This window comes from Pezoporus occidentalis, unplaced genomic scaffold, assembly GCF_034315485.1.
Source record: "Pezoporus occidentalis ecotype Australia unplaced genomic scaffold, CSIRO_AGI_Poc_V1 ctg4, whole genome shotgun sequence".
Taxonomy (NCBI): Eukaryota; Metazoa; Chordata; class Aves; order Psittaciformes; family Psittacidae; genus Pezoporus; species Pezoporus occidentalis.
In genome coordinates, this window is record NW_026915724.1 from 2,242,860 (window position 1) to 2,266,846 (window position 23,987).

The 23,987-nt window shown below is 38.0% G+C and overlaps 2 protein-coding genes across 6 annotated transcripts in view; both read right to left on the reverse strand.

Annotated features, from left to right (window-relative positions):
* Window positions 1-952, reverse strand: part of TERF1 (telomeric repeat binding factor 1) — a 29,105-nt gene extending 28,153 nt beyond the window's left edge. For all 4 annotated transcript variants that reach the window (XM_062633195.1, XM_062633194.1, XM_062633196.1 and 1 more), the window contains exon 1: window positions 773-952. In XM_062633195.1, the coding sequence (XP_062489179.1) occupies window positions 773-923 (151 nt within the window). In that variant the 5' untranslated portion in view covers window positions 924-952. The remainder of the gene's footprint in view (window positions 1-772) is intronic.
* Window positions 953-17,560: 16,608 nt separating this feature from the next.
* The window catches only part of KCNB2 (potassium voltage-gated channel subfamily B member 2), a 189,690-nt gene continuing 183,263 nt past the window's right edge, over window positions 17,561-23,987 (reverse strand). For both annotated transcript variants that reach the window (XM_062633198.1, XM_062633199.1), the window contains exon 3: window positions 17,561-20,671. In XM_062633198.1, the coding sequence (XP_062489182.1) occupies window positions 18,509-20,671 (2,163 nt within the window). In that variant the 3' untranslated portion in view covers window positions 17,561-18,508. The remainder of the gene's footprint in view (window positions 20,672-23,987) is intronic.

Consider the following 23,987-nt stretch of genomic DNA (forward strand, 5'->3'; position numbering starts at 1 on the left):
ATACCTTTTTCTAGGTTTTGTACCGTAAGCCTGAATACAAACTCAGGGAACTCTCTGTATTTAAGCAATTCCACCCTGTTTTTTAGCACATTTACATCTCTTCATCAAACCCTCTTTAACTTTTCTGTAGTTTTGAACTCTCAGCATATGAGGCCTCAGCTTAAATCAGCACTGACAGTACATAGGTAACTGCATTATACATTTAAGCTTCACAGAACTGAGATGACAGATTAACACCAATGCCTGCATTCACCTCATCATCTAAAAGCCCTCAACCCAGCAGCTCAGTAACCACAGGTCACTGGAATAGTTCAACTTGTTTCCCTCCCTGGAAACATTCGACCAAAACATTAAAATTCCCCAAACCTGCGATTAGTTTACACCACTCCAGCACAGCGGCCATACCGCACACTAAACTCAAACACCAGTGGATTAAGTAAGTGAACAAAAAAATCAGCCTCCACTGTTTCATTACCACCATGTGCAAACGTTGCTGATGCCAGCAGACAGCCTCAAGAGACAACCCTGTACTGTAAGAATCTTCTTAAGTCCTCAAAAGAGCTGAAAACCTTCTAGCGACCACAGTCATTAGAAGGCTATACGCACGTATAAAACGTGCTTACACGAAATACTAAGTGCAGAAGCACTATTAGTGCTTTAGGACACTCTTTACTGTGATAAAAACAGCTACTCCTCACACTCCGCAGGGACACAGTGCTTCCAGAGCCGCGGGCTCCCACTTCCTCAGAACCGCAACAGATGCGCCCCTCACCATGCGCCACGTCGCTCCACCGCTGGAACTCTGCGGGGCACCCGCCCCCGAAGTGCCGGCACAGGCAGCAGCAGGAGAACTCCAGCATCCAGCCCGCGGCCACCGCCTTCACCTCAGCTGACAGGACCGAGCTCTCACCCGCCACCGCCATCTTCAATCCGCGCACCAACGGCAGCGACGCGACCCGCCCCTTGTCGCACAACAGCCAATCAGCACGGCCACCTATTCTCCGCGCCGCTGACGTCACTTCCGCTGGTGGGCGGGGTTGCGCAGCTCGGAGGTGGGAGGACGGTGGGGAGTCGGGTGCGGTGTGGGGTGTTTGCGCGTAAGGGCTTGTGGGGGTGCAGGTGCGCGGTAAGGGCTTGTGGGGGTGCAGGAGGCCTGCTGCAGGGCAACCCACTTAACTGCGAGCTGAATAAACGAGCGATGTGAGCGGCTCGGGGCACTCTGTTCCTTGACGGGAATGTTCTGGAACATCCAGCCCGTGTTCTGGCTGGCCACTGGTGATTTGAGAGCTTTCCTCCTGTGGTTGCTGCCTCCTGAGAATAAGAGACTAAGAGCCCAAACATGGGTGTGTTGTGTATGTGTGATAGGAAGGGCTGCCGTGGTTTAACCCCAGCCAGAGCTAAGTACCACGCAGCCGCTTGCTTGCTCCTCCCTGCTGCCAATGGGATGGGGTGGAGAATAGGAAGAACAGATAAAACCTGTGTGTTGAGAAGAACTGTTTAGTAATTGAAATAAGGTACAATATAATATTAACACTAATACTGAGAAGGGAAATGACGGCAGTAAAACAAAAAGCGCCAAACCTACAAGCGATGCACGGTACAATCACTCACCACCACCTGCTGAGCAGTACCCAGCCTAACCCAAGCAGTGCCCTAGCCCTTCTGGGTAACTGCCCCCAGTTTATATACTAGGCATGACATGCTGTGGTATGGAATACCCATTTGGACTGTGTGGGTCAAGTGTCCTGTCGGCTTCTTATGGCCCTCACTGGCAGAGCATGAGACTGAGAAGTCCTTGATCAGGGTAAGTGCTATTGAGCAACAACTGAAAACATTGGTGTTATCAGTGTTGTTTTCAGATTAAAAGTCAAAACACAGCACTGCACCAGCTACTAGGAAGAATATTAACTATCCCAGCTGGAACCAGGACAAGGGCTTCACTTTGAGATTTAATGTTTGGCAACAGTTGTAAGCTTATGTTGTAGTAAGCTTTCAGACACACATTTGCATGTTTTGGGATTTGCAGACAAAAGTGGAGAGGCTGAACCAGTGGCTCCCTTGTCTACACTCACAGGCTCCATGAGTACCGGGGAGTTCTCGTGAGGTCTAAACGCAGTTCTGTATGAAACTTTGGGAGCTCTGGAGGTCATTGCGAAAGCACATGGCCCCTTTGTGGATGGATACTGTGGCTTCCAAGGGGATAGAATCCTTATGGAATCTGATCAGTGAGAAAGGAAGACGTTTCTGATTAATGAACTAGAGAAAGTGTAAGAGAAAATGAGTTGAATTTCCTGAGACCTGAGAAGCAGGGTATTATTCACCATATATGTTCCTGTTTTGACTTTCCAAACTTAGATGACTTGATTCAGTATTGCAGATTTCTCCTGCTTTCTTTGTAAATAAATGCATTTGGTGAAATAGAATGAAACAGGTATTAAAAAAAAAATAAAAAAAGGCTAGATTTCTCCTCTCAATAGTGCTGTTAGCACTTGTAAGATATTTGGATGATTTCTGAAGCTTAAACTATAGATCTTATTGTATGCTTTAAATACTGGACATTTTAATGGCTCATTAAGCTATTATATGTATGAAAAATAAGGGTTGCATTATTCTCAGTTAATGTAATGCAGTTTCAGAGACAAATATAGTATTCAATATAATGAACTCAGCAGGGTCTCCTCCCCTTTGCTGAGGTTAATTCACACACAGAAAAGGAATTGTTAGGTATTTTATTCTGCCCTAGCTATATTAGAGACTCAGAGAGAGTTAAAGACAACATAGCTGACTACATTATCACCAACCATCACCACTGGCACATTTGCATCACTGAGTGTCAAACCCATGTTTTACCAGAGCACGAGACTCTTTTTTGGAGGAAAAATGGTAACTTGGCATGCTGTATAGCGCTAACCATACACCATCTTGCTACTGGAAGCAAATTCTTTTTGTGTTTTGGCTTTACTAAATGTCTCTTGTTTTAACCAGGGACATGCTGTTGTAGCCCACGTGCCAAACTCCTGATGAAGTTAAATGGAATTCTCATTGACTAAGATTAAGGCATTTGTATCAAGCAATTTCGTGGTGTTTACATGCTTTAATGAATATACATGATGTTTATGGATTAAATTTTATGTAAATTAAAATTGCCTGATAAAGATATGTAGAATGAGTCCCTGAATTACTGGCCAGATAGTGATGTCTCTCGTACAATGAGTAATGACTGACATTTGGCACTGTCTGCTGTGGAATTATCCCTGAGATACACAATTTCAGTGTGGGTAACTACATTTCCATGAAATTATTATTGGAGGCCTTTCTGATACTTTGCCGGTTTAGAAGCAATAATTTATTTATGTGTTTATTTATTTTGCTTAGTGAACTAGGCACTAGGAACTGAAATCGTTGAAACTGTTCCGAATGTGAAAATAAGGTCTTGGAAATATGATTCTCTGGCTCTACTGATTAGCTGAACAGTGTATGTGTTTAGCAGACTGAGGAAAACAGAATGGACTTGCAACAATTTTAAATATTGTGAAAATAGTCAAAAGAGACATGCATATGTATATGTAAAAGTAACAGAGCAGATGAGTTGTAGTTAATGAAAAGAACTCAGAAAATTTGAGATACAGATGAGTGGTGAAAATTAATCTGGTGATGTTATCAATGTAAGCTTCCAAATGAAAGGGGAATCATTTACTGTTGTTTAAAAGTGGGAGGTTGGTAGACTTCATTGGATTTCTAACACTTTGTTCTAAATAGCTATTGTGACAGGCAGTACACATATGAATGTCAAATTCATTTGCAATATTAATACACTCCTGGAATTACAACTTTACCTATTCAGAGCTCTGGATACATTCTGACAGTCCGTGGGATTTAATTCTGCAGAAGTCGTGGTTTGAATTTCTGAGGTTAACAATACATGCTGATTATCCAAATATCACTTTCACTGTTAACTGTGGGGAAACACCTGACACTTGTTTAACAGGAGGCAGAGGTAACTGCATATTTATGCAGTGGTGCATCTTTAAATCCTTTTTTAATTCTTTCATTTCCATGGGTGAGAATTAGAGCTCAGACATGAAAACAGTAGCTGCTCTTTTCTGTTACTGTTGAACACTACAGAATTGATTTTTTTTTTTTTTTTTTTTAATGAACTGAGCTTTTTATTTCTTTTGATTGCTGGGAATCTTATTTTGTCCTCTACAAGAAATGTGGGTAACTTCTGATTTAGTTTTGAAATATTTCATAGAAAAATTAGAGCTTTTCTCCAGTCTTTACAAGGTAAACATACTTGTGGAACTTGCTTGAAGTGATTAAATAGGACTTGCTTATATGATCCTAATGAGAAGAGGGGTCAGGCGAGCAATAATGGGTAATAATTAAAGCAGTAGTTCTACTGTTGCTGCCATAAGAAGCTTCTTGTTTTGGAGATGTCACATTTCATGCCAGAATGAAATTATTCTAGTTTATGTATGCTTTAATTTGCTGGCAGATATATAAGCCTTACGGCAATCACAGTGATGTGCAGATGTTAATACTTCAATTTTTCTGTGTGCATGGAAAACGATGTCCTGGTATACAACTTCTTTCAGTTCAACTATGAATTAGTGCTGTGAGAACTGAGAGATCTTGCTTTCTGCTGTGCCTCAGTGAAAGGAGAAATCTCTTTAGATTGCAACTATATCGTAGCACATATGTGAAGTATTGCAGGATTTTGGTTTGTAGGCTATTGTGTGAAGACAGTGCCAGATTCCATATGTGCTATTGTGTGTGTATGGGTGTTCGTATGTATGTGGAGTCACTTGCTGAAGTGGTCATCAGACTTGCTGCTGGAAGATGAGTTGCAAATATAAGATGTTTCTATTGGGTAGCATCCTAAGGAGGGACTGGAGAACTGAAGACCCAGTTCCTATATAGGAATGGTGCAATTATGCCCACTTCTTTATGTATTTTAATGAAATCATTAAACCAACAACAGTAAAAGATTAAAATGGAAAAGGTGATAAATACAGGCACTTCCTTGAGTGGCTGAGCTGATGAATTCTGCTTCTTTGTGGATCTGGGTTTTGTGGTTGAGTGCCATAGTGTTTAATAAGATAGAAACATTTCCTGCAGTTGAGGCATTCATAATGGCTCTTTTTGCTGTGGATTATCTAGAGTCTAATCAGAGTAAAGTTCACTTTGAATCCTTTTCCTTAATGAATGCACTAAGTTGTAATAATCTCTTAAGAAGCTTTTTTAACTTTAATAGCATTAGTATGGATATTGTACTGATACTTCACAGTAGACAGCTCATCTCATGCCATCTAGTAGAAAAAATTGATATGGGAAGAGATTATGATGAATAACTGCAAATTGCCATTTGAAAATTAGCATGAGAGAGCAAATCATAAAAATGGATTTCTTTTGTGAAGTAAACCAATAATTTCATTAGTAGTGAGTAGTAGCATAACTCAACCTGTTTTTTTTTTTTGTGCAGTAGGAATACCTAAATGGTAATTTAGTAGATACTAGCAATAAATTGTTGCTGTGCTGATTTTCAGTGTGGGAAGGATGATAATCTGTAGAAAATATGAGGATGAACAGAGAGAAGTAACAAAATAAATAATGATTATTTATTATAATTTAAAAAATGTATTCTTTTTGTCTCTGTTCAGGGTTGGTTTGGCTTTTACTTTCTGCAGATATGTATTTCATAGTTCTAGTAGTTCAGCAAGATTAATGCTTTTTAAGATACAGATTAATGCATTTGAAGGCACATTGGTGATTAACAAATATTTTTGTTTCTCTGGCCTTTCTCCTTGTGGTTGTGTCTTCATTAGGGAAAAGAAAATATGTGTTTAACTGTATCTTAGTTCACCTGTAGCAACTAATGCCAGATAAAACCCTCCTTAAGACAAAGTTGGTTTGTAGTTTTAAACCAAGTTAGCAGCTTTGAGTAAACTCTGAGCCTTCTGATGTTCTTGGCTAACAAAACTGCAGTCTGTATTTTCTCTTTGTCTGATTAATAGTGTCTATTTTTGACCCTATCAAGCGTCAGTAAGTTTGGGTGTCTAAACAGCCAAAGTCCTCTGATAAATTTCTATATGCCAGTAATGCAGTTATTTTATATTTGCATATTAGTATGCAAACACAACTATGATTCTATGATTTTATTCCATATTAACAATGGACATCCCAGGGCCCATTGAGCTCTCCTGCATGGTAGCAGGCTGCACACCAGGACCTCATCTTGAGTTGGAATGCCCCTCAAGGTTACTCCTTGACATTGAGAGATTCCTTGCTGCAACAGATTCTCAGTAAGTGATTAATGTCATGCTAAACTTTGAAATCTTAGCTAAGTGCTATAAAGGATTGATTGCTCAAATATAATCCTTTATATGTAAACTGTTGACCAAGTCTGGGACTAAACCTGGACCTGAATGCACCTAGACACCTCTCTGAGGAGTTTAGAAAGCAAGGGGGCTCTTTCTGGACCTCATGACTCAACAGGAGGGTCTCCCTGACAGTTTTGTTTGACCCTGCCCTCTATGCAGTGAATAATCATCAAGTGTACCTTGCATTCCAATCTTGCTAAACCACTGTTGTATTTACTCTCAAACTTTGTTAAATTGCTGTTTTATATCATAGAATCTTAGAATAGTTAGGGTTGGAAAGGACCTTAAGATCATCTGGTTCCAACCCCCCTGCCCTGGGCAGGAGCACCTCACAGTAAAACCGTGTCACCCAAGGCTTTGTCCACCCTGGCCTTGTAATAAACATATTGCTACTACTCTCTTATAAATGAAGTGAGTTACTCCATCTGTGGCAAGAGTTCAACTTTGAATCATCTAGGTACTCAAAACTTCCATTAAGTCAGGTTCTCAGCTTCATTGTCTCATAGTGCCTAGGATTTTACTAACAGTAGAAAAGTCCTGATGTGGATAAGGCAGCTATAGTTTTCATAGAGTCATTATGATTGGATTTCATGTCAATCAGGGCTTCTTGTATAATGTTCGTTATCTACAGACAATGGTTTTGGCAGGACTGAGTAGAATTATCTGTTTTTAAAAGCAAGCAAATGTTTTGAATTGGAAAATGTCCAAATGCCAGGTCTGTGCTGGAGGTCAAGCTCTGCTTCCCTCTGGTTGAGGCACCACACTGCAGATTTCTGGTTACAGGATCCAAGTGAGGGCCATGTCCCCTTAGGTAATCCGTGAAGACAAAAGAATAGGCTCAGCCCCTTCCTACCCAGCCAACAGCCAGGTAAGTCCTTGAAGGAAGAGCATTAGTTGAGGAGAGGCTCTGATGCCTGACCTATGGGCTTTTGGTGACCATGTCGAAGTTCTCATTTTTTGTTCCAGTGCAGAAGAAAAACGTGAGTGAAAACCGTTGTGTTTCTTGCTAGATACAATTATGATTTTGATCAGTGTTTTCATCATGAACTGAAGAAGTGAAAATAACTTCACATTTTACAATTTTGTATCATTTCAGTGTACAACAGAGGACAAAATAGTGCTGAAATATTGGTAGGTGGCTGCTTACTTACATGAAACTGACTGGAAAATTCAGTACCTATTTATGAAGGCAGTTTCAGTAGTAGATTCTGTGGTGCCTGTTGATTAAGTCTACTGATATTTCAGTGCATGGATGAAAACCTGTAGTTACTGAAAGTGCTGTTTGAAAGGTAATTTGAGTTATTTTACTGGGGGAAAGTTTATTGGCTGACAGTCTAAAAATGAGTCAGCTCTATTCAACTGGTCTGAAATGCATCCATTAAAAGTTGGTAGTTCATTTGGAGAAAGTCACAGTTTAGAGAGTTAAGTTTGCAAGCTCTTTTCAGAAGACCAGGGACTGGAAACTGACTTGCAGTCACAAGAGATAAGTCACGATTATTTTTTGTATCACCATTTGTTTATGCAGGCAGTTGAGGACTGTGGTCCTCAGAAGGACTTCAGGAGGTATGCTGAAATCTTGAAAAAACACCCAACCCACTACATAATACAATGTAGTTGAATTTCCCCCCCTCAATTTCTATCATCTTTCTTTAAGATGGAAGAATGAATATGGGCTTCTAGAGACTGAAAAATGATCTGAACAAATTTTACTCTTTGTAAGTAAACCTTTTAGTTTTTTCTACGGTCAGTGAAAATTTGCAGAGAGTCAGAAGGAGCATTATTTAAGCCTATACAGTAAATTAAGGCATAACTTAATCATATTCTGACTATTTAGGTTGTTTTCTTTCCTAATCTTTTTATTAGAAATGCTTTTTTTCCTCTGAATAGATTAGGGAGGGGAGGGTTTCTTCTATGCTGACCTACTTGCCTCTCAGTACTTTGTCATTACGATCATTCTGACTTGCTTGATTCTTGGTCTGCCAGGAATATTTATTTCTGTAGGACCTAATCCAAACCATGTATCACATTTGCAGCTTTGAATAAAATAGTTTGTCTGCTTTCTAGCTGCATTTGTATTCAGCCACAAGTCAGACTGCACCAATAAAACAGAGATTTTCTGTATTTTATTTTCTTGCTGGCATCTAGTCCAGTCCCTTCTTAGGCTGCTATGGAGCTGGGATGAGATGCAGGGGTGCTAGATTTTTTTTTTTTTTTTTTAAATGAGCTCCATGAGAAAGAATAGAGGGTGAGGAGAAGACGGGAAAGGATGAAATAGCTAGAACAGAAAGATCTCATTTTATGGCATGGTCTAAGAGATTTTTAGTGGTGTTTGAACTACGGTGGTGTATCCTGGTTCCTTTCACTCTTAGACTCAGTGATTCTGAGTCTGTTTCTCCTGTGTGGCTTAGTCCCCTTTCTATGCAGGCAAAATTTGGAGGTCAGAGGAGTTACGCAAGGCCCAGATCTTGTTGCAGGATGGGGGCAGCTGGAATGTGCATCTAGAATTGCAGTTTTGGAGATACTTTTGGGTACCATGGATTGATGTGTGCAGTGCAGACTGCTTAGTTACTGAATAGTATATAAACCTAAAAATCCTTTCTTTTAAATGCAATTGTTCAGATCAATGCTAAGCAGAAGAGATGGGGAGAAGCACTAAGATGGATGTGGGTTTTGTTTTTAAGGAAAGAGGAGGTTGGGAATGTGTTGAACAGGAAGATGGAACGAATTTAGATTTCTGTACAGTGCTATTCAGAGGGGGATCCCTTAGATTAAAAGTTGAAAGGGGTGAAATTCTGTGCAGTGAACAGTGTCTTGAGGTATGTATAGCACAGTGGGATTGTGAAGCTAAAATGTGACCCTAAGCTCTGAGAAATAACTATAATCAATCAGCATGTTCACCAAAGTGCCAAGTTTGGTCCTCCATTTTTATTTCATTGTAATACTGTTCAGATGTAGAATTTAAAAAATAGCTTTCTAATTTGAAGATGAGGAAATTATTTACTTATTTTCTGAAAGGCAGAGCTATTCTATTATAGTTGCATTTGCAGTGAAACTTTGCCTGTAAAAAATACTAGTTGCTTCCATGACTTATCTTGAAGGAGGAAAATAATTCCCAGTACAACTTACATTTTCTCACACAGTTTTTGGTCTATAAAAAAATTGGTCCACTTTAGGCAAAAAGGTGCTGGGGTCCAAGCTAGGTTGTTGCTTAACAGTAAGTTGAACAAGAGATTGATTTATCCATCACCTCTGAATATCAGTCTGAGGTATCTAGGCCTGACTATCCAAAAAAAGATTGCTAAATCTTTCCATGCTTCTGCTTCTCATCCTGCAGGCAATAATGTTTACTCACCATTACAAAGCCATTTGAGGTCTTGTATCTGTGACAGTGCGAGTAGTAATTAGCAGTAATGCTGAACAGAGAGGAAAAAAAAAGGCTTAGGAGCACTGTGTTTCAATTTAAAAAAAAAAAAAATAATGGATTCTGACTTTATTTGCATAGCCAAATGATTTATTTCTGTACACAGTCTGCCAGATATCCCGGTTTAATATTGTCAAGTAATGAAATCTAAAGACACCGTGGATTATTGTTTTGGTATATATGCAATGTTCAATGTAAAGTGGTTTCATGCAGAGAACTGAAATGAGACACAGATGATTCATTTACACATTTATTTACTATCCTGCTTATTCTACCAGACTGAAATGGAGAACAATGCATTCATTTTACAGACATTTGACATAAATTAAACAGATATTTTGATGTTGAACGATTGTACAGACTACAACATGCATATTAATATGTAGATTGGTGCAGAAATATTTAGTTGATCAGCAAAATCTAGTATGACAAAAATAATCACATTTTCTTTTTTATGAAGTTAAAATGCAGCTGATATGGAGACATTGATACAAATAGCACTAAATGTGAGAAGTTATTGGTCTAATGGAATCAGATGGTTAGCTGAAAAAAAGAGCTATTGTCAAACAGTCTACAAAAAGAAATTAAATCAAAATGTTTCTAACAAATACAATAATAATGAAAAAAAAAACAAACCATGTTTGATGCAATTACCATTGCAAAATGCCCTATTATTCCCCTGCCCCACCCCCAAATACAAACAATGCATGAAGCAAAAGCAGCAAATTCTCCCACAAAATGTCTGGGGCATTTTGTAAAGGCAGATGAATGAGATTAGACAAGACGTATCACATATGCTTTTATCTCCTAGTGACAGTTCTTTTAAAGAAAGATATGTTGTTAATATAGCGATTTATGATGAAATGTTGCTAATTCTGTAAAACTGAACAGTAGTGAAGACACTGCTATCACGCCAAGAGAACTTGAAAAAATACTGTTGTGCTTTTTCTGTTTGCAGCATTCAGAGCATTCACAGAGGAATACAAAGTAAAGTTCATTAAACTCAATAAAACTAATAATAGTCATGCTACCGTATCTATGAAACTAACACAGTAATAACATATAAACATGAATTAGTACGTATTTTTAGTTGATATTTACAGTGATCTTAAAGCAATAGGCTATGTATTCAGCTCTCAGGTTCTTTGTACACTAATCCCTTCATAATTCAGTTTATCAGCATGGCTCCTTTGACTTCTGAAAGAGTTATATAGTTAAAACTCTGCATAACTCTTTGAAAATTTAGAGGTATAAATCCAGAACTCCGCATCCTTGCAGAAGTACCCGTGATTGTCCCCAACAGTGGTTTTTTCTTTTTTTCATTTTGTATACATGTTAGAAACAGCTCCTTTTGCCTAAAGTTATAATATATTGCTCCATCCTTCAGCTTTACACATGCAGAATTCCCACTGGCGTTCTGCTTAAGGACTTCAGGAACAGGCATGAATGTTTTGTATTCTGAACCTCCACTGAGAGATGCTATCTGAGCAAACTTAGAGCAAAAATACCAGTATAAGACATATGTCCTTCACCTTGAAATCGTTCAAAAAAGTAATACAAGGAATAGGCTTTTTGTTTCTTGCATTAGCTTTTACAAGATATGTCCTAGACATCAGAGCAACTAAGCACATGATCAAAACCCTTTTAGCCTCCTGTTTTAATAAATTTTAACTGATAATCCAAATGGAAAGATATCTAGACATGGTAGATCAGCACAAAATACTCAAGCTGGGCTTCTGATCCTTCATCATTGCTTACTCATTTGCACAGCCATTTGCTTTTATTCATGCCAGTATAAACTAAGAGTTGCTGTTAAGTGAAATAGACCTACTTCCAGTCAGTTTAGTTGTTCCCCTGATTTAATGATTTTAGAGTGAGAGTTGATTTAATGCTGTCTGTAATGTCTTAATCAAATGTAGCACCAACTTTAGAGTAAATTGACTACAGAAGTATGCAGTATTTAAGAGTGTGTTCCAAACTGCAAATCACAAGTATCCAGGGGTGATCAAGAATTTACTGTTTAAATGATTGCACCTGGGTTAAGTTGGAGAACACACAGGGAAAAATTTCATCTTTGGCTATATATTGCTCTTTCTATGCAGTACCACTGATGACAATGACAAAATTTCTTTGAGTAAGGGTTTTAACTAACACTACACAGACTGGAGGTAATAACCATGGTAGAGACAATTTATGTCTACATTAGCAAGTAGTACAAAACAATAGAAGTAGATTTGTTAAGGAAAACAGTTTGTGCTGATAATTTACACTGTGTTTACCTGGGGTACTATTTTGGACTTCCTCTAGTCTGGTACCAAGGCCTGAATATTTCATACTGCTTGCAGCACAAGAGATGCCCTCATTGAACATGTTACTGGTTCAGCTTTACCTAAAAGTAATCCGTTTTGCATGGTCCAGGATTGCTCTGTGATGTGAACCACAGCATGAGAAGTGGGGATAGCTGAGAGATTCACATCAAGAGAGCTTTCCTGGTTTCAATTAAGATACCAGTGTAAACACATCCATAAACTTCCACATTTAGAGGTGTACATTACTCCTGCTGATGTTACATATTTCTTTAAACACTTATTTGACATAAAAAAAATTACCAATGAAATTAATTACCCAGCCTGCTCTTAGATTCAGGGTTTGCATTAACCACAGGATTACAGTCAATTAAGTTAATGACATATCACCATTCTGTTTGGTTCATAGGTATAATTAGGATAATCTTATATTTTTGAATTAAATATTAGCTAATATCATATTCTTTAGCTACCTTTAATTAAAAAGAAGCAATAATATTTGTGTACTTCTTCCTTGTTCTGCAATGGGATCCATCTGGAGGTGTCATAAAAGAAAATTGAATAGCACTCAATAGTAATATAGGACTAAAAGGTATCACTGCTGTTTTGGAAGAAATTTCTACTGCAGTAAAGGTTAATACTTCTTAACTATCATAACACAACGTTTCAAAAAATATTATTTAAACCTGCAACAGAACAAACACAAAGGCAAGTCTGTTACTCCACCTGCAGGTGTCACATGGTGTATGATTACTGAACAAGAAACTATCACAGGATGCAGACAATTTTATCTGCCTGCCTGTTGTCTAATCTTTCTTCATTAAGGAAACCAATAGCGTAGCAGCAAAGGATTTGGCTCCCAGAACACCTGATCTGTTTCAAAATATTAAAGCATTTCAGCTGGAGTTTAAACTGAGTACCACTACTAAAAACATATAGGACAAGAGACAAATAGTCACACTTAATCTGACGACTGTCTTAATAGCATATAACGGTCCACTGCTTTTACAAAAGCTCTTACAAAAACACTGAACAAATAATACACTGGAACATCTTGCAGGTTGAGGGGGACACTGGAGGAGTCAGAGCGTTTTAAGACTAGAAAATGTGTGAAGCTATGAGATGGTATGGCTTCAACGGTAACAGAGAGAAAGGACACTCAGTTCTCCTTGCTCCTTGGTTAAAATGCAGTAGAGTCCTTCTGGCCATTTGCATGAGACTGCCAAAATGCTTTCCTGATAAACAAGACACATCTATCATCTTATTCAGTGGGTTGTCTTCTAACTGCTCCCAAGAACAAGAGAAGGTTGGTGTTTAAAGGGCAATGGGAAGAGATCCAAAGGTCAACAAAGGCGATAACATACAGTATCTTCTTTTTCAGGAAAGTCTTCCAAAAAATGATCACAGATCAGGTGTTCATGTAGCAGACGAGTGGGTCATAACATCACTGAAAACCTCAGTACAGACTTGTTGGTTCATGGATGAAAATTAAGCTGTTGTGCAACTGGAATGAAATCTTTTGCTACTGGCATTTTTACCTCATTAAGTGTGAAAATGAACTAGTTTATATATGTTTTATTGTATCTCTTGTTATATAGTATATTAAACCATGCCTTGTTTACTTACAGCTTCCTTTCTTCCCCCTTTGCTGTATTTGCATTTCTTGCTTGATCTGTGCTGGCTACTTATTTTTTCAAAAAACCCCAAACATATTTCTTCCATTTTTTTGCTTTTAAAATATGTTTTGCATGACCAAAATATTAAACTTTATTTTCTACCCAAATCATTAATAAAATACGTGAATGAAGAAAACCAGTTGGGTAGGCCCTGGACACTTTCACCAGGCTGATTGTATTTGCAATAGGTCTTTAAAAAAGACAACTGGCTTTTGTACTTTTATGTTTTAGGCAAAAATACAACTTTCTGTGCACACTTTTGGTTATGTAATATTATGCCAAAAAGCTCTTCAAGTCAGTTGCTCTAGTGTTAGATCAGATATCAGCTCTCTAATATTTGAATTTTGAGACCAATTTTGAAGTGAGGATGCAGTGCACTCGATTGCTGCATTAGCACAGATGCTCCTATGTTCTATACAGTGAAGCATTAAAAGGCCTTTTGTGTTTTTCTTTAAAAAAGTGTATTTTATATAAATTCTGTAGTGCAATAACTTCCTACACCATGTTACATTCTTTACGTTATATGCTTCCCCTGTAAACATCTTTTCTGTATGAACTTCCTTTGCAGTTTGTGCGATATATTATTCCCCCCACCCTAAGTTTGGATTAATGTGACTATTTACTCAAAAAATTGTCTGGATTACTCTCTGAACGTTTTTTAAATGTGTACATTTGGTTTCATCATGGAAAAGGAATTAAAACTTTGATTCAGGATTCTGCAGTTAGTATAAAATATAAAAAATAGACTGATTGCAAAGCTATTTATCTCCCTGAACAATCTTCATTTTCCAGTGATACAAAGAGTCAGACCCCTTTCAGGTGCACAGGGAACTCCCTTCATCCTAGAACTCCTTAAGTTGTTTTGACATTCCACAACTGCTGGAGATTGACTCCCAGAATTCAAACCCAACCCTCCCCTTACCATGGTGAATGGGTAAAAAGTCTGAAATGGCTTCAAATTTTTAGAAAACCAGAAAAATATACACAGGTAATTTTGCATAATTTGCTACAGAACAATTCACGATGAAGTGATCCTGGACTGCACTTCTTACACCTGCTGTACTGGGATGAAAGCTAGATCCAGTCCTGCAACTGCTCAAGTAAATGTTTTAATCAGAAATTATACATGAGCTGGGTATTCAGGAGTGGATCCTGTGTATGCAGTCAGGACTGGAAAACCAAATGTCTAAATCTGTGCTTCTGGAAATAATATTCAGTATAGTCAAAAGCATATAATGAAATCATACCAAAAACACTTCTAAAGCTTGATCCTTTTTTCCCCCCAATTTCAAAAAAATACAACATCTGTTAATAAAGGGAATTGCATTTCTTTTGCTTGTGTAATTTCCAAATAAATGTGCTTCTCTGACAACATTTTAAATATGACAGTCAGTAAGGGCCTGGTCTTCTCATTTATATAGTTAAAGCTCCTGTTGATTTTTATCGAGAGAGAGAGACTCTTGCCATCCTCATTTATATTTCAGTCAGTCCCTTTTTCCATCCGACTCCCATTGACTTTGGAAAAATTCATCTGCACAAGTACTGAGGCCTTGAATTTACCACTACTGAAATTTTACCAGTTCTAATAGCACAAAATCATGTTTGCGTAAAGTTTAGTTCAGGAGAGCTTAAGGAATCAAATCTCTGCTCCTGAAATACATTCCCTATGGTTGGACTCCTCCGCTTCCACCAAGTGGCACAGATCTGAGGGTTTTTTCCAAAGTGTAAGGGTCACCTTGGACAAAAAGCATAAAGAAGAACATGACACAGACCTCAGTCTTGCCAGAACAGCATCATTTTCTCGAATGGGATTTATCTGTGGATCCAGAGTATGGGATCGGTCTCATTTGGACTTAATTTGGTCTTCATTAGTTCACTAGGATATAAAGGCAGATCGAACAGGCCCATGTGATTTCATAAAACTGCACATAGAAAATACAGACCAACACTTTAGGCATATAAAAATTGACTGGCATTTAGTTTTAGTCACAGAAAATATCTAGTAACTACAAAATAAAAAAAAATTATAGATTAATGACTACAAAATAGTCAAGAGCTAAGTTTTGGAACAGTTGAGATACAACATGATTGAAAAATGTTAAGCAGAATGCCATATAAATAGGTAAAACTGAATGCAGCAACAAGTTGCAATGAATTTCAACTAATGACAAAAAAAAAAAAAGTCACTTTTATTTTGAGAATTAATGACCAGACATTGTTTGGATAAAAACGTTTTTCAAATGACTGAAGAGATGCTTCAGCATTGTCTTGTTACAGAAATCAGAAAACTTATGGAAATGCAGAAAACTTTATGGTTTGTTTTTTTTTTTAACCAAAGGATTGTGCTGTGCTCATTGATTGGCCCAGCCACCAGAATCCATAGTTAAAGGCTTTTCAAACTTGCCTTTTCTCCAGGGGGCAGGCTTGAGGTCTGTGGCATCAGCCCAGCCATTTCAAGCAGAGGGCAATGTTGCAACAAAAATGCTTGCTCTTTCACATTAAATACATTAAGTGCTTGCTTTTTTTACCCATTTAAGTGACAGAAAATAACATACAAGTAAAAATTAACCTAGGTCCCCTATGGGAAGTAAAAGCCTGCTATTACAAACCATGTGTTGGCTGGTCTAACGTGCTTTTAAGGCTTCCATTCTTGCTGTCTCAGTGTCTGCAATCCTTGCTGTTACAGTGCTGACCTGGAAGAAGCAATCACTCACTCCCTTTTGTGCATGAGGAAGTGAGAAGGCCGATCTCTGGCAATAGGCCTGTGGAGCAGTGGGGGGCTGATGCTAGAATTTCTAAACACCTCCTCAGAATTTTAACTGCTGGACCCTCTAGCTGTTAGCTTCAAGGCTGGACTGCTGCTCCTACAAACTGTTGTAAGGGAGAATCCAATTTCAGCAGAAATAAGTGGACCGCTGCTCCTACAAACTGTTGCAAGGGAGAATCCAATTTCAGCAGAAATAAGTAGACCGCTGCTCCTACAAACTGTTGTAAGGGAGAATCCAATTTCAGCAGAAATAAGTAGACCGCTGCTCCTACAAACTGTTGTAAGGGAGAATCCAATTTCAGCAGAAATCAGAGTACAGCAAAACTTTCCCATATTTTGTTTTAGTGAAACTGAACATTTTGTAGGACGTACCTGTGTAGCTGCGCACTTTTGATGAGGATTAATGGATTGAATAAATTTTGTATGATTTAGAGAATTAAAGTGATCTATAGGCTTTTTATATTACAGCAGAGGAAGCTATTGGTACTTGATAAAAAAAAATAGGTTTTTTTCAGACAGTGGTTAGATGGGTACTTTGTACTGAAGGCTTTGGTTCAGCATCTCTTTTACAAAGCTGGAGAATATCAGAGAAACCAAAGATGCTTTGGCAATGGAACTACTGACATTTCCCTTTATTTAGGGGAAAGCCTATACTCCATTTTGGGACAGCCATGGGAGGATGGGTTGAGGCAAAGTTGGTGAGTCAGGTGATGCCGTCTGTCAGTTCAAATGATTGAACTGAAAAACGCAGACAAGCTTCAGGGCATGGAAGACCTGCGGCAAGTGACATGTACTTGAAGCTTGTTTTTTTCAGCTATATGATTTGTGATGATAAAAGGTACTACTTCCCCTTACAAAGCTTGTCTCTTATGTCCTTACACCATAACAGTTTCAACAACGTTGCCATTGAAGTATGGCCACTGCATGCCAAGAAAAGGGAAAAAAGAGCTCAAAGGTTGTGTAGAAGAAATCTGTTAAATCAAAGGGAAAAAATAGAATGCGTGTAATTTTTTTTTAAGACCAAGTTAATAGAAATATTCTAAGAGATTGAGAACTTTTGAATATGTCTGTATAGCCATTTGGCACTATTTATTGCCACAGAAGTAACTATGTTTCTTATATTTTAAAACGGAACATCTTTTTTCTTAGTTATGAAATGTTGGCAGTTTTCTGTAAAAATATCAAATGCTTTAAGTTCTGGTCATTAAATCTTTGCTTTTCCTCATAGGATCATTAATTAAACTGACAAATGCAACTAAGGTTATGCAAATAAAAAAAGTAATCATGATTTACAGCACAGATAAACTAAAATACTGTAGTCCTTAATTAACAGATACACTCATGAGCTTTTTAACAGAAAGCAAGATACGTGAGATGCTTTAAGTAGAAGTTGCAATTTTGCAACATAAGTCTGTACAAAACCTCCAGGCAGCACGCTGTGAAGGAAGTACCTGTGTCCCAGGAAATTCTTTTTTCCATGAATCCTTGTTAACAGTAGCTTTCCCCCCAACCCCAAACTATTTACAAATATATGCATTTTGCAAGCTCAAAGCACCTTGTTTCACATCTTTATGAGTGCATGCATTGACATTTCATCCTTTCATGTGCAAATTCTAAAATTCATTGAAACCAAAAAAACAAAATAAAGTTAAAAGAGTTCAAAATCTGTCTACAATCATGAGTGAAAGGATCAAAAATGTCATATGTTGCAGAACACTGGCTCCTAACAGAGCTCTCTTTATTGTATTCACTGTTCTTGAGTCATTTTTTTTCCTGTTTTTTTTCAGTTTGTTACAAAAAGCAGTCCCCATTTTTAAGTAAACAGTATTTAAACTAAACAACTCTTCATGCCATGCAAAAATAACATTTTATGCACTTTTTTGAGGCTTTCCATGTTTTAGTTAATAGGCATTACTAACTTTTTAAAGAAAAGGTATTTTTATTGCTTTTGTAACTAGTCACATGCTAGTTTCGCGTGTGGGACAGTAACCAGTTTCTCCTGGACTTGAATGAATTTCTGGGGCAAATAAATGGTTTTCCATTTTGTGACCTTCTTGGTTACTGTCTTGCTTTACCTCACCCACAGCATGGTAAATGTCTTGAGTACAGTTGTGGCTCATGCTTTTGGGTGAAGAGCTGACCTGTGGCTCCTCTGCTAAATGGTTACCATCACTCTGCTTATCACCACAGCAATTTGTCTTGATATCCTGTTGTTTTTCATGTTCCATACCATGTAATTCCATAAACTCTTCTTCTTCTCCAGTGTCTATTTCAGTGAAGCTTCTCCTCTCTTTTGAAGGGAAAGTGAATATCTTTTTTTTGGGAAAGAGGGGAGATGATTTTTTAGCAGGTCCCTGACAAAGTGCTGATGTGTCAGCACCAAGTAAAGGTTGTTCACCTTGGGGTGAATTTTCTTCTAGGAGAATGGTGCTGATGTGCTGAGGGGTGACCTGTGTGAAGTCTGCTCCTGCTGTTACTGGCAGTGGCCTTGCAGTGCTTGGTGGAGTTTGTGGAGCACCACCTCTATTGTCTTTAAAATTAACTTTAAGGGATCTAGATTTTAATGGGTTGCTACCTTTCAGGGAACTTTTGGGGCTTTCCATGGGAGTGTCAAAATGCAAATGGCCATGCAAAACAGTTTGGGACCCACTGCTATCACTGGTAACAGCTCTGTTGATTGGATTATAGTCAAAGGTGACATCGGTTGGAGAAAACATTCTGTCTTTTGTGAATGGTATAAACTGAGAACTCCTTACTCTTTGGTTGTCCTCCAGGTTAACAGAATCAGCTGGAAATCTCATTTGCAAGTGAGAAACAGGAAACAGAGAAAGGGGAGACCTTTCTGTTTCCGTGAAGTCAGTTGCACAACTGGCAAAACTGTCAATACTGGATGTGCTTCTCATGTCCATTACAATGTCTGTAGGTCCAGCTGACAACGGATCTCTCTGACCTCTAACTTCTTCCATTTCTATTTCTTCTTCATACCCAGGTGGCTTTGCTGACTGGTCTTGGTAACCAGCATTAAGATTAGTCTGAGACTGAGATTTGGTAATTTCATTATACAACATCTCCAGTTTTTGGGCACTGAGGTGCTGCGGGCTGGAGGATGCTGCGGTGTTGTTTAATTGCTCGTTGGAGTCCTGCTGACTAACTTCTTGGTATTTGTTCTCGTAAGACTTGTTTGAGCTTGTTTCAGACATTGTCCTTCTGGCCCATTTCCACCTGCTTGGGGACAGGTGGTTGTCATCAGGTGTCTCCTTTTGATTGACTGCTTCTCCAGGCTTACCTGAATCTACTGCTACATCTATCATTTCCATACTGCGAGCAAAGGCATCTTTCAGGTTCATGGAGACAATACTGCCATTTCTTTTAGCTCGCTCAAGTGCTTCTCTCCTCTTAATTGCCTTCTCCTGTCTTTTCTGCTCCTTATAAAACTCTGAGAAATTGTTCACGATAATTGGTATGGGCAGGGCTATGACCAGCACTCCAGCAATACAGCAAAGTCCTCCAACTATTTTACCTAATAACGTCTTAGGATAAATGTCACCATATCCTACAGTAGTCATAGTGATTGTTGCCCACCAGAATGATGCAGGGATACTGGTGAATTTTGTAGCATCCTCATCCTTTTCAGCAAAGAATACAAGACTCGAAAATATCATTATTCCCATGGCTAAAAATAATATCAGCAAGCCCAATTCATTGTAACTCCGCCTCAGCGTAAAACCTAAGGACTGAAGGCCTGTTGAATGTCTGGCGAGCTTAAGAATCCTTAGGATCCTCATAATACGAAATATCTGAACCACACGTCTAACGTTTTGGAACTGCAGGACACTTTTATTGGACTCCGTGAGGAAAATGGTGACATAATATGGCAAGATAGCCAGTAAGTCAATGACATTTAATGGGCCTTTGAAGAACTTCCACTTATTTGGTGAGGACAGAAAACGCAAAAGATACTCCATGGTAAACCAAGCAATACACACAGCTTCAACGTGTGCTAGCTGAGGGTTGTCATTTGGCTGCCCAAATTCATCTATTTCTTGAAGCTCTGGCAGCGTGTTAAGAGACAAAGCAATAGTGGACAGTACGATGAACAGAATGGACACAATGGCCAAAATCTGTAAAACAAAATAAACAATATTTTGGTTAGACTGATACAAGTGTATTTGTCATTGCTTGCTTAAATCCTTTCAAATGTGCATGTGTCAAATAAACACACAATGGTGGAAGCTGCTTTGGCTGCTGCATTCATTCTTTTGTTTCAATGTTTTGATTTTTGCACAGAGAAGACATTAGAACCATCTTAGACACAGTGAAAACCTGATTGTTTTACTGTCTGCAGTAAGCCAATTCATTTCAGAAAGAAAGACATAGCTGGTCTTACCATTTTTAAATCACAATGGGAGGTGACATTTATTATTGCATGTTACCAAGCAAAGGCTATAAAGATTCCTGCTAACATGTAGAACATTATTAGTTTTCTGCATTATGTGTGATTATGTAAAACTTTACACAGTGCAGAGAAGTGACTGGGAAATAGCAGGTGTAGACTGAATTTAGTACTACATAGTGCACACCTTCTTAGCCATGCTTAGATTTATGAGCCAAAAGTCAAACTTACGAGAAAAACAAGAAGCATTGTTCACAAGACTAGTCCTGCCAAATTATCATGTCTAGGCAAATTTCAGGTGCTCAAGAATTGAAGGTATTGGCCCTGAATTAGGCTGAGTGCAAGATGTTAAAAAGTAAGGAGTAGTGTGAAGGTAAATCCCGTTTTTCACCATGATTAAAATGTATGAGTTGACAGATACTTCCTAGAAATAATGTTTCAATTTCTGTCTCAGGAGACAGGTTTTCTGAGATATTTTTTCATTCATTCTGATAAAGCTTAGGCACTTCCATACTTCACAGCCTTTCATTTTGTCTGGAATAGCTGGTCATTCTCATTTACAGAACCAATATTATGAGAAAAGAAATGAATCTATCAGACAACCTAATGGTTTTACTATGAAGTTTAGTTATTTATACTCAAAGGAATATGGTCAGCTTTGAGATAGTGTGCAAAGTGTTACAGTGATACAAAAATTGTTATAACACTTTACTTGGAAAAAAATATATCAGTTTGGTTAGAAGTCCTAAGTAAATCCAGTTTTCTATTAGAAATACTGCAATAAATTATTTTCCATTTTAAAACTCAGTTTAAGCTCATTTATCAAAGCATTTGAACTCATTTGTCAGAAGTGGTTCTGTTAAATCCATTTGGTGACATTTGGTGTACTCCAGTGACACACTAAGTCTGACAAAATTGCTGTAATATTCAATAAGAGTGAAAGCATCTAAGCAGAATGCAGGTTTGATGAGTAGTTCATGGGGAGAGATCAGTCGCAGTGGCAATAAGAGCTCCAGAGATGGAGAGGCACCTCGCTCTAACTTGGAGAAAAACATCAGTATGCCTGTTTCAGCTATGGGCTACTAAGCACAAATTCAGCTCTCTAAGCACAAACTGAAATTGCTCACAGTGTGAGAGTCCATATTTGGCATCATCATGTACTTGTGTGCTATCTTTGTCCTCTTTCAGCTAATAATAGTACAGAATAGGTAGCACCTTTCGTATTTGAAGTATTCCAAACAGATTTCTATCTCTCCCTACCAGCACTCCTTCTGTCATTTTTTTGTTTTCCTTATTGGAGGAATAAGATCTATTAATTTCTCCTGCCAAGTGAGTTGTGGACTACTTGTCTTCATCCTTCATACAGCCCATTCAGAAGACATACCCTGATCAATCTATCCTGTTTAAGAGGGCTATGCATCCCTTTAAAACTTCTGCTAATCACAGCAGTAGAAGCAGCCAATCTTAGTAAAGAAAGAAGGTGATAACGCTGCATATCCACACAGGGGTGATTAATGAAATTTGTGATGTCCTGTAGCTAGGACAGAGGCAGCCAAAAGACAAATCTATCACAGAGCAGTAACTGCCTTTCAAACTGTGCAAGTTGCCTGATTCAGACTTCACTGATTGAAGCTTAAATAAAGTATACTAGGTTCTTCGCTTCACTGAAATCACTATGAAATAACTAATGCATGCTTGAGTTCTCTAAAATAGTCAATAACTTAATTATACTTTCAGAATTCAAAGAACAAATAAACATGGCACAGGTCTGAATTGTTGAGCTTGCAATTCCTGTCAGACTGATGCCTTCCTCATTGGAGATGGCATCAGAATGTAAATAACAGCACTGGAAAAATCTGTATAATACAAGGACCCAGTTACTTGACATGCATTGTTCTTAGAAAAGAAAGTCATGAGAACTTATTTGCCCAACTGCGGTCAAACTGGTTTTAATTAGGAAATACTGTCATTTCAGTATGTCGTAGGGAGTTTATTTTATGCCTAAATGTTCACCAGCATACAAAAGATCATAGTAAAGAGGTGATTCAATGTATAGCACCCCTTCTTACACTGTGTGACAAGGCTGAAATTCCGTGCATTTTATAGGTCTTGAACAGAAAACTTTCTTGCCATCCAGAGTGTTTTACTGACAACAACCATCTATCTGTTTCTTCCAGCCATTCATTCATATGGTGGTAACGTGCAAGTCTCAACTCTGCCAGCTATTTTAATAAAACATACTATATAGTAGGCTTGGATTTTTTAGTGTTTTAGGCGTGTCATCTGTAAGCATGAGTCTGTTCTTGGTGAAAAGAAAATTTCCAGTGAAGCAAAGTATTTTGGTTTCTTCTAAGAATCTCCAGCTTTTATTTGTCTGGGACTTTGTTGTCTAACTAAAGTTCTGCATCGTCCCACACATGGTATGTTTTAATTATTGCAATTGATTAGAAGTTACAACTCATTAGGCAAAAAAAAAAAAAAGGCAGAGGATCAGTAGGAAGAACAATAGAAACCATGAGAAAAAGAAGTAAAAAAAGGCACTCCCTATTCAGAGTCTACATAAAGAACACTGTAGATAGTACTGCCCTGGTAAATCCTCATAGAAAAGACATGTCTTATATTAACAGAAGCATTGAGTTTATAAGAAAGGCCTGTAGCAATCTGCTAAACTAGCTATACTGATACAGAAGAGCAAAAAACCCACAGCTGACTGACTAATTCCCAACAAAACTTCATGTGTTAGGTGCATGTTTCTGGAACTGTATTCTAGACTGAAATGCCTGGAAAATTTTACATACTTCAGGTAATCAATCTCTAACCACAGTTTGTCTATGTCACTCTTGATATACTATTTTAAATCTGCATTGCAGAATATAAGCAATACTCTGCTTAAATAACAGATTCTGGCAGTTTATGTCATTTAGCTGTATTTCTACAAAACCACACAAAAATCCAACTCTTATTAAACTTTTAAAATATGTCCTTATAAAATGCAAATTGTTTCTGAAAAAAAATGATGTACTTAAATGCCTTTTTTATGGGCT